Source organism: Crassostrea angulata, chromosome 4 (assembly GCF_025612915.1).
Source record: "Crassostrea angulata isolate pt1a10 chromosome 4, ASM2561291v2, whole genome shotgun sequence".
Lineage (NCBI taxonomy): Eukaryota > Metazoa > Mollusca > Bivalvia > Ostreida > Ostreidae > Magallana > Magallana angulata.
In genome coordinates, this window is record NC_069114.1 from 35752364 (window position 1) to 35767912 (window position 15549).

Here is a 15549-nt window from a genome sequence, read left to right on the forward strand (position 1 = left end):
GGCTCAGATTCAGCATTCAAGCCTGTCAGGTGCATCAGTATCATAAGACGCACCAACCATACAAGTTTGGTGAAGTAAGGACCAGTAGTAAATAAGATATTATCATCAGAGGGCACCTGCAACAAAAACTTTAACCAGCTCTTAAAACCTTAACCACCTCCAGCATCCGAAACCTATAGCTCAGATTCAGCATGCAAGCTTGTCTTGTGCATCTGTATCATAAGACACACCATCCATGCAATTTTGGTCAAGTACGGACCAGCAGTAACTGAGATATTGCTATCAAAGGGCACCTGCAACAAAAACTTTAACCAGCTCTTAAAACCTTAACCTCCTCCAGCATCCGAAACCTATAGCTCAGATTCAGCACTCAAGTCTGCCTGGTGGATCAGTATCATAAGACACACCATCCATGCAAGTTTGGTCAAGTTAGGACCAGGAGTAACTTAGATATTGCTATCAAAGGGCACCTGCAACAAAAACTTTAACCTGCTCCAAAAACCCTAACCTCCTTCAGCATCTGAAATTTAGGATCCAGATTCAGCATCCAAGTCTTTCAAGTCCACAAGTAGGTCCAGATGCATCATCCATGCAAGTTTGGTGAAGATAGGACAAGTAATAACTTATATAGATAGAGGACCTGCAACAAAAACTTTAACCAGGTCCGGACGCCGACGCCGGGGGATTAGCATAAGCTCCCCTCGACTTCGTCTCGGTGAGCTAAAAACTAGAGAAAGCCGCATCACCATATTTTAACAGTGGTAGTGAAATACCACTAGTAGATGCCCCTGAAAATTTCGGGCCCCAAATATGAATTCTAAATTTTGAATTGCGAACTGCGTTCTAGATAGAACGCAGTTCACTATTCAATTGCATATAAGGCAAGCGGGCCCCAAATATGAATTCTAAATTTTGAATTGCAAACTGCGTTCTATAGAACGCAGTTCACTATTCAATTGCATATAAGGCAAGCGGGCCCCAAATATGAATTCTAAATTTTGAATTGCGAACTGCGTTCTATAGAACGCAGTTCACTATTCAATCGCACAAAATTTTGAATTGCGAACTGCGTTCTATAGAACGCAGTTCACTATTCAATTGCATATAAGGCAAGCGGGCCCCAAATATGAATTCTAAATTTTGAATTGCGAACTGCGTTCTATAGAACGCAGTTCACTATTCAATTGCATATAAGGCAAGCGGGCCCCAAATATGAATTCTAAATTTTGAATTGCGAACTGCGTTCTATAGAACGCAGTTCACTATTCAATTGCATATAAGGCAAGCGGGCCCCAAGTATGAATTCTAAATTTTGAATTGCGAACTGCGTTCTATAGACCGCAGTTCACTATTCAATTGGATATAAGGCAAGCGGGCCCCAAATATGAATTCTAAATTTTGAATTGCGAACTGCGTTCTATAGAACGCAGTTCACTATTCAATTGCATATAAGGCAAGCGGGCACCAAGTATGAATTCTAAATTTTGAATTGCAAACTGCGTTCTATAGAACGCAGTTCACTATTCAATTGCATATAAGACAAGCGGGCCCCAAATATGAATTCTAAATTTTGAATTGCAAACTGCGTTCTAGATAGAACGCAGTTCACTATTCAATCGCACTAAATTTTGAATTGCGAACTGCGTTCTATAGAACGCAGTTCACTATTCAATTGCATATAAGGCAAGCGGGCCCCAAATATGAATTCTAAATTTTGAATTGCGAACTGCGTTCTATAGAACGCAATTCACTATTCAATTGCATATAAGGCAAGCGGGCCCCAAATATGAATTCTAAATTTTGAATTGCGAACTGCGTTCTAGATAGAACGCAGTTCACTATTCAATCGCACTAAAGAGCTAGAGCCACGAAGCATCAAAAATTGCCCTATCATTAAAAATTCCCATATTTTGGTAAAATATAGAGTAGAATCTTAGGTTTTCATAACTGTTTTTCTTTTTTCGATATCTATCATACTTTTTTATTAACGGAGTTTACAATATGGCATTGTTTTGATGAAAAATGTAGAACAGACGTCATTTTTGTTAAGTAACGTCATGAAATGATAAAACTACGTATGACTTGAAACTAATAAAATAAACAAAAAACAAATAAAATTATCATGTAGACATTATAATTAATTTATGAAAATAAATTTATTGATGAAAATACCATGAAAAGCTTATTTACAATAAAGTTTAAAAAATATTACAGGGACCAGTGCTGACGGTCAATATAACGGCGGTACATTTGAATATGTCGGTGTCATAAAAGTTCTTTTTTCTGCAATTTGAAACTGCATGAAGTAATGCTGATGATGCGCAGTGTATACGACTGAGGATTAATCATTGAATTCTACCAATGTAATCACAAATTATTAAAAATAAATATATAAATATGACAGAGATACGGTAATTGAATTTAATAGAGATGTATGTAATCTCGAGTTTTGATGCATTACTGTAACAGTCTGTGTACATTATTCTACATGATTATTTTAATTATTTCAAGGTTTCGATATTTTCACCCAATCCTAGCGCTTTACAGCAGTTAGATGCCAGGGTCCAGTCCTTTGAAATGTTTTATTTTCCCATTTTCCCCTGGGCTCACCGTGCGTTCATGTGCGCTCACCGTGCGTTCACTTGCGCCAGCTCTCCGCTCCGCTCCGTTCCCGCTCATCGTTCACAAAACGCCCACCGTGCGTTCATAAAGATTTCGCCTTGCGCTCACTGCGTTCGTTTAGTGTTCACTTATTGTTTAGTCAGATAATATTATATTTAGGCTTATAACAATACAAACATGTAGTTTATTGTTATTTTTTCCTGATTACCAACGAAAAACAATGTAACAATACCTCCCGGGGTACTCCAAATAAATTGTTCTTCTTGCGTTCACATAAAGTACATATATCGTTCACCGTTCACTTTGCGCTTGCGATTGCGCTCTGCTTACGCTCACAGTTCACCGTTCATAAGCACTATCCAAATTCGGCTCAGCGTGCACTCGCCGTTCGTTTAGAGTGCACTCACCGGTGCTCACCGTTCACGAACTGTTCAAGTGAAAAATAAAACCTTTTAGCGACTGTGTATATGTAATGGATATACTAGTATGCCGAAAGCAGTTTCGAGGCCCGTTATAGGGCCGAGAACTGTGATATTTTTTCATACAGAAGTGTTTGAGGCATATATAGTACTTAAATCACTCCATTGAATATCATTGTTGATTCCTGAGACAGTCCAATTTTAAAGATTAACAGTATTGTAACCACTGGTAATGGTCTGATATTAAGAAGCTCTGTAATATATCGGACTGTCATAAGTAAAATTCTTGACTGCTTGAACAAGGGAATGACATTACAGCAGTGGTTTAATGTTCATTAATTAAATGAAAAAAGAATAGCGATTTCTTTAAAAATATTTTTATGATTTTATTATTCCTTATAAATGCCATAACGTCTATTCATTTACATTTCATTTTTTCCAGTGATATTCATGTCTTTTGAGAATTGTAACAAGTGATAAGCTATCCGTAAATGTCTTGAGAATTAAGATCATATTTCAAGAGAGAGAGAGAGAGAGAGAGAGAGAGAGAGAGAGAGAGAGAGAGAGAGAGAGAGAGTGTGGGTTTACTTTTTTGAAGCGGAGATAGGTTAAAATGAGCAGTAGCACATAAATATTGTCGTAAAATTGTCTTGAAAAGTCGAATTAATAGCAAGCATGTAGAATTTGTGTTATCATATATATAGATTTGTAATGAACTCGGCCGTACATCGATTTTTTCAGAGGGTAGGGAAGGGGGGGGGGGTGAATGGAAACAAATACTGATTTAAATCTCTCTGTACGCATCGTTGTTTTTTTTTTATAGAAAGGGCCCGGCAATCTGAATTTTTCTATATGCCATACAAGAAAAACTTTAATTAGATTTAATACGCATAAAATGATCGAAGATAATTTCAATCGAGAATTTTATAGGCAAAAGTAAGTCACCGATGTACACATTTAGGTGATTTTTTATTTTATTTGACAAATTATCAACAAAGACATCGCAATTGGGATTAGACTTCTATAAAGTGAACATGCTGATAATGTATTCTAAGCTGTTTATACCAAAAGCCGTCTTTATCGAAACGGACACAATCGAACTTTTAAGAAAGGAGTGCAACTGCATGTAACGGTTCACCGGAAATACATTGACCACGCGACGAATCAACACTGATCAACAGGTGGCTGATAAAGAAAAGACATATGCATTGGCAAAATGTTTTTATGCAAGGGACGATGGCTTAATATTCAATTACAGCTGTACTTACGAATTAAATAATCAAGTTTTTTGATGGAATAAGTTAAGTTTATCATATATGTACATGTTTACACGTGATGTCGACTGTCTTTCTTCCGCGGTATTCAGGAACACGTACTTGTGTAAAAAAAAAAATCGCTTGCATCTTTCCTTTCGTTTAATGGATTTCACCGTTTGACAAAAAACTCACAACTAGCTACTTATACATGCTATTGATTATTACATAAAGGTATAGGAATATATATTTGCATTTCCATTGTTCTTTCCCACTGTAAGCCCATACGGAGGAGCTGCAATTATTTCTCTATAATCGCAATTGCTCTGTCAGTATACTATGACGTCATAAAGGTGTAACGTTATATATACTTTTCCATGACGTTATAGATTTAAACCACTATACAATACATCATGTGTTTTTCTCCAACTCGATTAAAATTGACGTATTTACATGTAATATTAAAACATGTTTTTGATAACATTTTAAAGGAATTAAAAACATATCATTAATTCTGTTAACAAATCTATGTGAATTAAAAAGATACATTACATGCAGTCTGAATGTTTACTTTTGATGTAGGGTGATTTCACCATGCATCGGACACCTTTGGATTTTTCCCTTTGTTCACGCATCAAATATCGTCCAAATATAAATAAAACTTGTTTTAAAAGTTGCAGGTTTTCCCCTTGCTTAATTATTGGAGAAAAAATTGTGAAATTGTTAAAAATGTAGAAAATAAAGCAAATTAATGAAGCGTTGAACTATTTCACCATGGATCGGACAATATTTACCAAGCATCGGACAGCTAGAGCAGTGCAGTAGAGATTAAAAATAACAACATTTTCTGGTTTTAATGCAAAAATACAAAGGTTCGGAAATATTAATTTATTCAATTGCAATTCATATCTCTTTTAATGTAAGTCCTTAAATCTACATATAGGAATTGAGACTAGTGCTTCTGTTTAAAGGAATATTTATCATAAGGGGTTCTTTATCGTGCCAGTTCCTACAGGAACTTTGGACTAAAAAGGGTGTGTCCGTAAAACTCGATTTTTAAGTGGTTTGAGAAAAATGTTTGTATCAATTATTTTTTAAATTCTTATTTTACTTCACATTTAAAGTATATCACAAGGAATGGGCACAAAATCTCCATATTATTAGAAGAAATCATGCAGTGAAAACTGTCCGATGCATGGTTAATTTTTGTCCGATCCATGGTGAAATGAACATATGGTGCAATAATGACCTTGACATTAATTGTTCAAATTTCTTGGACTTATTTTAATCAAATTTTGTTTCAAAACTTACTTCTTTCTAATTATTTTAGGCAGAGAGTGCATTTTCACTAATTCACAATCAAACGCACAACATTCAAATAATGCTTTAGTGTAAAATCTTCGTAACTAAATTTTCAATAATGGCGTATTTGATGTCATTTTACGATGTCTATATTGCTATTTCTTTGACAATGTGACTGTCAAATTCTTAATAATGATAAAGTTCATTTGTTCTAATTCAGGAATATACGAAACAACACATGAGCGCATGCACATATATTTGTATATTTATAAACAAAGTTGTCCGATCCAAGGTTTGTGTCCGATGCATGGTTAAATCACCCTAATAGCTAAATGTCAAGGTCTAGGCTACTACAGGGTATTTGCGAGTGGTAAAATGCAAATATAAGTAATAAACAACGATTGTTTAGTGAACATGGCGTTATGAATAGCAACTGCTCTGCTGGCATATTTTCCATGATGCGCTAGCGCGCATCATGGAATATGCCAACAGAGCAATTGCTATTCATAACGCCATGTTCACTAAATAACGTTGTTTATTTCTTAAATATTTACTTACGTACGTACAATGTTAACTTTGCCATAATTTAGTTTTTCCCTGTTTGTTAACAATGTTCATGTATCTCATATTCTACTGCAATTGAATAATACCGTGGTACATAGAAATAATGCTTTTTAAAAATGCAGACTTTACTGTTAAATTGTATTGGCAAAATACTGAAAGAACTCAACATTCCATGTACAGATTCAACTGACGTCGCAAACGTCAAACTATGACGTCATTGATGATGCACGATGTAAGCATGAATACACAGTATAAAATTACTAGATAAAACATGTTAAAGTTCAGTTTATGTGCATTTCTTCCTCAAATATTTAATAAAATGATGATTTTGTAAATAATCAGAAATAATTCTTTATCATTATTAATTAAATTCTGCTATTTCAATAAAAAGGAAGCAAATAATTTCCCTAAAATAGAGTGGTCTGTTTTATTTTCTTATACTAAAATTTTCAAAATTTGTAAAATACATATTGGCCATACTTGAGTACCTCTACGAAATTTTGCAGGCAGAAGCACTTATGCAATATCTCTCAGTTTTAAAAGTTTCAAAGAGGTACTCAAGTGTGGCCACATTCAAATTTGGGAAAAACTGCAGTAAAATCTACAATTTTCAGCTATTTTTAACGATCATAGTATGTTTGGTGATGCGCATGTGCTAAACGGTGGGGCCGAAGTGAAAAAATTTCATATGCATAGAAGCAGAATATTGTGCCCTACATTATAAGTAATTACAATTTGTATTGTTTCAAACTTGAGTTTTGTGAAAATTTTAAGGCACATTTTGATGCTTCGTGGCTCTAGCTCTTTTGAATTGCGAACTGCGTTCTATAGAACGCAGTTCACTATTCAATTGCATATAAGGCAAGCGGGCCCCAAATATGAAATCTAAATTTTGAATTGCGAACTGCGTTCTATAGAACGCAGTTCACTATTCAATTGCATATAAGGCAAGCGGGCACCAAGTATGAATTCTAAATTTTGAATTGCAAACTGCGTTCTATAGAACGCAGTTCACTATTCAATTGCATATAAGACAAGCGGGCCCCAAATATGAATTCTAAATTTTGAATTGCGAACTGCGTTCTAGATAGAACGCAGTTCACAATTCAATCGCACTAAATTTTGAATTGCGAACTGCGTTCTATAGAACGCAGTTCACTATTCAATTGCATATAAGGCAAGCGGGCCCCAAATATGAATTCTAAATTTTGAATTGCGAACTGCGTTCTATAGAACGCAGTTCACTATTCAATCGCACAAAATTTTGAATTGCGAACTGCGTTCTATAGAACGCAGTTCACTATTCAATTGCATATAAGGCAAGCGGGCCCCAAATATGAATTCTAAATTTTGAATTGCGAACTGCGTTCTAGATAGAACGCAGTTCACTATTCAATCGCACTAAATTCTGAATTGCGAACTGCGTTCTATAGAACGCAGTTCACTATTCAATTGCATATAAGGCAAGCGGGCCCCAAATATGAATTCTAAATTTTGAATTGCGAACTGCGTTCTATAGAACGCAGTTCACTATTCAATTGCATATAAGGCAAGCGGGCCCCAAATATGAATTCTAAATTTTGAATTGCGAACTGCGTTCTATAGAACGCAGTTCACTATTCAATCGCACAAAATTTTGAATTGCGAACTGCGTTCTATAGAACGCAGTTCACTATTCAATTGCGAACTGCGAACTGCGAACTGCGTTCTAAAAACCGATTGCCCGTCAGACGAATGTACATGAGCACAGTGTGTTTCGTGGAGTCGTGTTTCTTCTCCCATATTTCATGTCAATTGCCTATAGATAATGTGACTGAGTCAAATTCTTCTTTTGTACATCAAATTTCACAAGTAGCACTTGTATGTTTGATGTAAGCCAGGGGCTGAATTTAAATAGCAGGTGGGAGGCTGTTTAAAAAGTCGACTGCCAAAAAGCTTCCAGCTCTGTTTGCCTCTTGTATACTTTGTTTGTACTGGCATAAAATAGGTGCCGACCTTTTCAAGCACTCGTCATTTCCCAAACGAATGTCGACGCAGATATGCTAAGTAATTGATGTCTTCTAAACTTATGCAACACTAATAAATTACGACAGCCTGCACATAACCAAAGCGATTTTTTCTTAGAGATGTCTTCTGCAATTAAAGAGAATATCGTTCTATTGGCGCAAAACTTGCTAATTTACAGTGCGCTTATCCTATAAAATTAACAGTTTAAGTTGAATGTTTTAAAAAATAGAGCTTTTCTCCCGATTCTGGAGACTGAGCCCTTTGTTTTATCTCTTTGCAAAAAAGAGCACCAATTCGGCGGAAAATCGGCCACTTTGTACACGTTCTCTATGTTTTTTTCCTGTAGCACATTGTTGCCAAAGCCCGTTGAAGGTAGTCCAGAGGGACCTCTCGAAATATTTTATGATCAGTTTACTCGAATCCTTCTAATGTCGATCGATTCGGTATAAAATTCGTCGCATCCAAAAAGTGGTCTGCGAGGGTTTTATGGTAAAGTGTGGCTTCAGCAATCGCAATCGAAAGCCTGATGTTATAAGTTGTGAATTTGTATTCAGATAGAGAGGACGTGAACTATTAATGTTTTCTGGCAAACTGAGCACTAGTACTCTCTGTTTAAGTTCATGTTTGCTTAAAGTGTTTCCTCGTGAGATTCACTGAATGCAGAAAGGCTAATTTGAAAATAGAGCCAGGAACTGAGTGAAGGTCCTTGAGCTACAAGTTTCAGTATTTCAGCTAGATTATCTTTAATTGTAGTGTTTGAATATTAATGGTCCTTTTTGTCTCTGAACTAAGAGAAGGTATAAATGTGTGACCAAGACGTTATAATCATGAAAACTTTTGATATTTTCATGGACGCAAAAAACTATTTTCAAGGGGTACTTATGGAATGATTTTGTTTTTCAGTAGTATTGCATAAAATCATAAACATCATTCGCAAAGACTTACAGTTCTTTTAGGGTTGGTGTGCAGATGTAGGTTTAGCTAACTCTATAGAATAAACTTATACATGCGTATCTCAAATAGTTGGCTTTAATCACTGTTGATTTAATCACAACCACTGTTGAAGTATGTCTGCGTTGAAAACAATTTTCGAATTATCATTTAATGTTAATTTCATTCCGTGCTGTATCTTAACATGTTGTATTCTGGGGTTAACAGAAAAAGATCAAACGACGAGAGCCAGCATGTTTTCGGCAAAAAGTGACAATGTTTCCTGCAAGTTGCTTATAATACACGTTATTACGTAGAGAAATTACGGATCCTCGCCAGTATATGTAAATGTAATCGGGCAACACGACAGAAAGTTAAATCTGCGGACTAGAAATGACAAAATTATTGCTTGTTACGCAGAATCAAATCATGAACAAAAATTGTGTAATATATATACCAGGTTTTTCCTCTGAATATATGGTCTCCGACAACAGTTTATTAAACTTATTGTCTACAATACTGAAGGGTTGACCCACTGAGTATATGCACATCGATAGTTTCATGGTCAGTTGGACCCGCGCCTTCTTTGGTTAGTTACAAGGACTGGTGCATTGATCTCCTCCTGCCAACATTTATCCAGCTGAGAAGTGGCTCAATTTGTCATACATCAACAAGCTAAAGGCTAAATGGTCGTATTTATTTTGTGCTTTTATATTTCCTAATAAAGTTTCACCAATACACCTTAAGTGGTGTGGAAATTTCGATAATTTCAAAGAATTTTGAGAATTATTCTTACTAGTTGCCAATCATTGAGCAGCAAGCCACCTAAATCTAGCGTATATGAAAAAAAATAATAAAAGCTGTAATTCATATGATAATGAAGAGTACTGTTATTCCATTCAATTTTTTCATATTAATTTAACATTTTTTCTAAGCATCATTAATTGCTACCAGGAACTTGTATTTGATAGCGAGAACTTTCCCATATTTCACCAGAGCTAGACAATTTTGTTCGTGTGATTATCATAAGAAATCCGCTGATTTCATGACAGAACATAACAACGCTGTTAAACTCGGCCTTTGGTCCCGCCGTAGCCTGCTTCAGTGATGGGTTAGTTCATTGCAGCGATAGGGAATGATTGCATTCATTGATTATATGATCTATGGATATTGTACACGAATAAGTAGAATGCTGACGAAGGGTATGCCGACAGCGTACTGCCGGTATTTGGCCCTCTGATATTCCACTGAGCTTTCTGCCCTTCTAAAGTTACTCCGTCTTGGAATTCAACAAGTGCCCGTTTCAATAATTTTGCCAAGTTTGGTTTACGTGTCTAAGACAACTGCATCTTTTTGTTATAAATGATTTCCATTAATATGCAGGGTTTTTTTCTTTGATTCTTAGCAAGTTACAGATTACTGTCCTTCTTTTATAGTATGATAAGGTTCGCACATGTAATAGTAGGATAGGCTTGGGTATGTATACAAAATATTGAATGTGTATTGAGTGTGTACATATGGTACACCGGATAATTGCATAATAAAAGTAATAGTCAATGCTTATTAGATAATGCTCGCTAATTACGCACTTTTTAAATATACATCGATTAGAAAGGTATATATTCCAGAGAGGAAATGGATTCTTATTATATTCACAAGTTGTTGCAAAAACCGTGTCTAAATGTACGATTGATTAAATATTCATACTGATTCAGACCCCATACGAGCAAGCCCAGAAAACAATAAGCCTTAATTATGAGGGATGAACGTTTTGTAGCCCCTTCTGGACTTGTCTCTCTACCATTCTGCACGGTGGCATTAATGCTAAAGCGGACTGGGGGAAGATTTGGCAGAACTCGTACACAGTATATCTACACCACTGGCTCTTATGCCGCTCTCCCGCAAAACGTGTATTACAGTATGTCTTCGTGGCACACTGCATCAGTAGCTCCTTCGTAAGGCTCAGGCTCAAAGAACTAGAAAAACGTCAATTGATTTCCCGCCTTTTTCGCCTTGGATTGTCTTCCGTGTGACGTGAACGTTTTTATAATTTGAAAGTCATTGGCTGGATTCCGTTTGCTTCGAAAATGAAGAAGTCTGCAAACAGTGCGTCCCATTCTATTGATTAAGAAAAAAAGCATAAAAAAGAATTGTATCTAGTCATATTTTTGATTATCTGACTGTGTCGTGTGGGAAATTACTATTACTGCTGAGTGATCCTGCTGTGGTTAGAATTTTTTTGGGGGAAACTACCTGTTGCTGTTGTCACTCTAATGGAGACACTCTGATCTCGTCGCGCTCTTATGTGTGGAAGAACAGGTGACAGCAAAAGCGGACGAATGTTTCGAATGATCATATATCGTCTGTTCCCCCCACTCAGGAAACATCTACTGTTTAACAAAGAAAAAAGTAAGTTTATGGTTTATCGTACATGTTTTTTTCGTTTTTAACTTGAATTGGAATTGCCTCATGGTATCATTAATAGTATGAATCATCATAAAAAGTCTTTCGTTGAATCGTTCGATATTGCGCTGTGCTTTGATTGTTGAAGTAGGAGTAAGTCGGGACAGGTGCTTTCTTGGGATGGTCCTCTAGCTCTGCTTATTTTACACCTGAGATGATTACCGTGTCGTAATCCGCCCCCGGAGTTTTGTGTGGACGTCAAAATGCAAAACCAAAGTCAGCCGTTCAGACTAACAAGTTAAGCAGGTATCGATTGCAGAGAATCGAATCGCAATGTGCATCCCCAGATAACTCAGATAACAAAAATATATGCATGGTTTTTACGTTTTAAGATTTGTTTTGATCTTGAGTACATCTCCAGTCAGTTCTCATTTACGTAATGCAGCCATAAGATCAAAATAGCCAAGAAGGAAAATGATTTTTTTTTTCAGATTAATTAATCTGCCCAACCTGTGGAGTCTTGACATGAAATAAAGTATTTATATGGGGAGATCAGACCATGTATCTGTATGGATACTCTGGATCAAACCTACACATAGCATAAGAACACTGTCGTGTTTTGATATTGCAAGTAATTATAGAGTAAGATGATTGGAAGCAGACGGCAGTTATTAACACAATATCAGCCCCCTCGACCTTATTGCAAAAATGTGCATCCATGTACCCAGCGCAAAATGGTAACCACATTGTGTTTGTTCAGACGCGCGGACCTGTTCATATAACACAGCGCCATGCAGTGTCCATTTGTCCATTTCATTCATTCTGTTTTCTAGAGGAATGCTTTGGAGAGATAAACATATGTTTTGACAAGATTAGGGATCTATTTTCAAAGCGAGATATAATGTGCTAGTATGTTGTTGCAAGAATTTTCAAGTTCATCTAATCGCAATAATTAAGTTAATGGGCAAATTGTTTTGAATATTCACATGCAGCTGCTCCCTTGCTGCAAATTCTGAACATATAAGATCTAGTTAGTGTTTGTATGAAACATTTATGAAAGAAAGCAGTCGAATCAATCATATTATCTTATTGCAGCAACAAATTAATAGGATTTTTTTTTAAATCAAATTTATGCAGTCTATATATTATTCATAACATAAACGCCAATATCCTACTGCATAAAAGATATAAAGTACGCATTCCAGTAAGCTATTCTCATATATTTACGGGTCAAACTCTTATCTGAGTGTTCGATAGGGGAATCTGCCTAATATCCGTTGCGTCAGTTTGTTTTTAAAAGTACAACAACCTCTTAAAGATGGAAGCACTTACGAAAACGTAGATTTTAAAGATGATTGTTTGATAATATTTATCTGTGGGCAATAGACAATGAGAGGGGCATCTGTAGCATCAGCATACCGAAGCCTGCAGAGGCCCGATATATACTTTACAATACAAAACACTTGGTTATCGGGTCCAAACACTTTACTCCTGGGGCGAAGAAATTTGAATTGAATTTAATTCGTACTTGTCGACGGGGGAAAGAAATCTTCTTTGTTAAGTAAATCAAGTGCATCCCGCCCAAATATTTGTCCTGTTGTGGTGCGTTGTTTTAGAGTAAGCGGTCACCATTTCTTTTTTCTCGGTTTTTTTTATCGGGATGGTGGAATTAGGGTCGGTTCTAAGGCGTGAGAACCATCTGAAAGAGTTTCAAAACCTCAATTTTAATTTCTGTCACACTGCTGTATAAAGACCTTTTTCTTAATCCATTAATAGATCAGTGCTTTTTTCCTGTGGAAAACTGTGACCTGTATTTAGTAAATTATTGAAGACAAATTATCAAATTACTGGAAATGTAATACTGTTTTAAACAATTTCATTGGCATTTAAACTGTGTTAATTCTTCTCCAATAAAATCGGCAAAGTCTTTATTTGTACTTGAATTTAACATGGGAATTATCTTTCATAATCTTGTTGTTCTGTCCAAATTATACCGAGCGCAGCGAGGATTAATGGTAACACGTATATATAAGAAAATCAGTGAAAAATGAAAGTTGAATCAGGGGTACTAAGGCCAAAAAAATTTTCTTCCAGCCCTGGGCGCCGCCATATTGGCAGCCATTTTGTTTTTTAAAAGTTAGTTCGATCATTGATTGACTGGTACTTATCCGATGTTTATTGCCCCTAAATTCGATTAAAATTTTCTAGTGTTTCAATAATAGGTAATTTGAATTAAAAGAAATAAAAGAGGACACCAGATAAGTTTCAAAAGTGCTTCAATCAAGAAACACGACTATAGTTCTATGTATATCTTATCAAATTATCAGATGGAAAATAAAAACATTACCATCAAGAACTGAACTTTTAGATACTGAATAAAGTATTCGATTTTATTACCGCGTTATTTATTTGAATTAAATTGATAAACAATGAAAGAAGAAATTTTAAAAAAGTTCGGAATAACGTTACTCTCTTCGGCTATTTCCGAAGACAAATCGTGTATGTTTTACGTCTGAAGCATGACGTCATAATGTAGACTGAGCACGCGACGTTTACTTAAACTTTAGCTAATGATTTGAGTAGGCAACCAGGCGGATCTTACTGAGTGCGTTCAAATAAATTTTGATCTACAAAAATCAAACTGCACTGTGTTATATCTGCGCTCGGTCCAACGGTCACACCGTTTACATATTAAGATATATGCCTGCTTTATTGAAATTTAAATTATAATCATTTTTACTTTTGGCAAAAATCAATGCTTAAGCATCGAAGGAGCTTATGCATATATAATTGAAGTGATATATTTAAATTCAAGTTAAAAAAGACACTGATTTACTAGGATGATAAAATATCAATCTCAACTTCTCGGGCCTTTCCGGCAGGCTCGGAAAATCACCCCGAATGTATCACCTAGGCGTCCATGACAACCCCCCTTTTTAAAAACCTTGATATGAAAACAACACATTTTACGATCTGTTGAGATGTAAGCTAAACTTCATTAAAGTAAATGATATACCCTAAAATAAAACACAGAAGCGACTTACAAGGCTGTCTAGCCGATACTTATTTTAATGGGAAGCGACTCCATTTTGTATAAAATTCTAACATCCGGTAATGTTAATACATTCGAGGTGTTTTTCCGAGCTTGCCGGAAAGGCCCGAGAAGCTGCGATTGGATAAAATATAAGATTGAATAAGTTAATAGAATGTAAACTTGTTTTGTACACCAGATGTTATCTGTACCAGGGCGTTATAACATAGTTTGAATTCTAGCTAATAATCAAGTTTTGCAACTAAATGGTAACTATTAACACATGAAAAGGAAAGAGCTGCTCCATTCTCTTGCTGAAAATCATAATCCAAGGGAAAAATTAATTCAAGTTTTGACATAGCTGGCAAACATAGAAGAGCAAGTATCATTTAATTCTCTGCTTAAGCTTTATTTTGACAATAAAAAAAGCTAACTGTGTTTTGTGTACATCATTGAGTGCAATTAGTGTCTGTCCTGGCGAGATCTAAACATAGCTTTATAGCAAAGATTAGTAGAATGGAAGGGTTTATCACAGGGCTTCTGAAAGGCCTTGCATTATTTTATGAGACGCTTATGCAGTTAGATTAATTTTCAGACTTGATGGATATTTTTTCACGAGATATAATTATCAGCATTAAAGTACTTCTGTATCGATTTTGGCTTGAGAAATGCCATACCATGGTTTCGGGGGTTTTTCTTGAGTAACATTTTATAGACTCGTGACGTTTATAGCTCCTTTTTCGTGTAAACGTTTAAGATCAAACGGCCCGTGGACCTCATAGCTAACTCTGAGACCGCCTACGCTCAGCTGTGAAATCTTTAGATAGCCGGATTGTCTATAAACCACCCATCAGATTCGTTTTCTATTTAAAATATAATTTTCTAGAAATTAATAGCGAGCGCAGCTCGCCGGCGCGCAGCGCCGGCGAGCTAAGCGAGCTCTAAGAACCAGTGTGCGCGGGAAAAAGAACGAGCTAAACCTACAGTTCATCAAACAAAATTTTTTGTCTACGTCCCA

At 35.9% G+C, this 15549-nt stretch overlaps 1 protein-coding gene across 10 annotated transcripts in view; it reads left to right on the plus strand.

The window, feature by feature from the left end:
* The window catches only part of LOC128182546 (Kv channel-interacting protein 4-like), a 116467-nt gene that overhangs the window by 68172 nt on the left and 32746 nt on the right, over nucleotides 1-15549 (plus strand). The window contains exon 1 of one of the 10 annotated variants that reach the window (XM_052851254.1): nucleotides 10911-11506. The exons of 8 other annotated variants lie outside the window; for them this stretch is intronic. In XM_052851254.1, the coding sequence (XP_052707214.1) occupies nucleotides 11401-11506 (106 nt within the window). In that variant the 5' untranslated portion in view covers nucleotides 10911-11400. Of the gene's footprint in view, nucleotides 1-10910; nucleotides 11507-15549 lie in introns of those variants that run through there. One more of the 10 variants, XM_052851255.1, reaches the window with a different exon arrangement.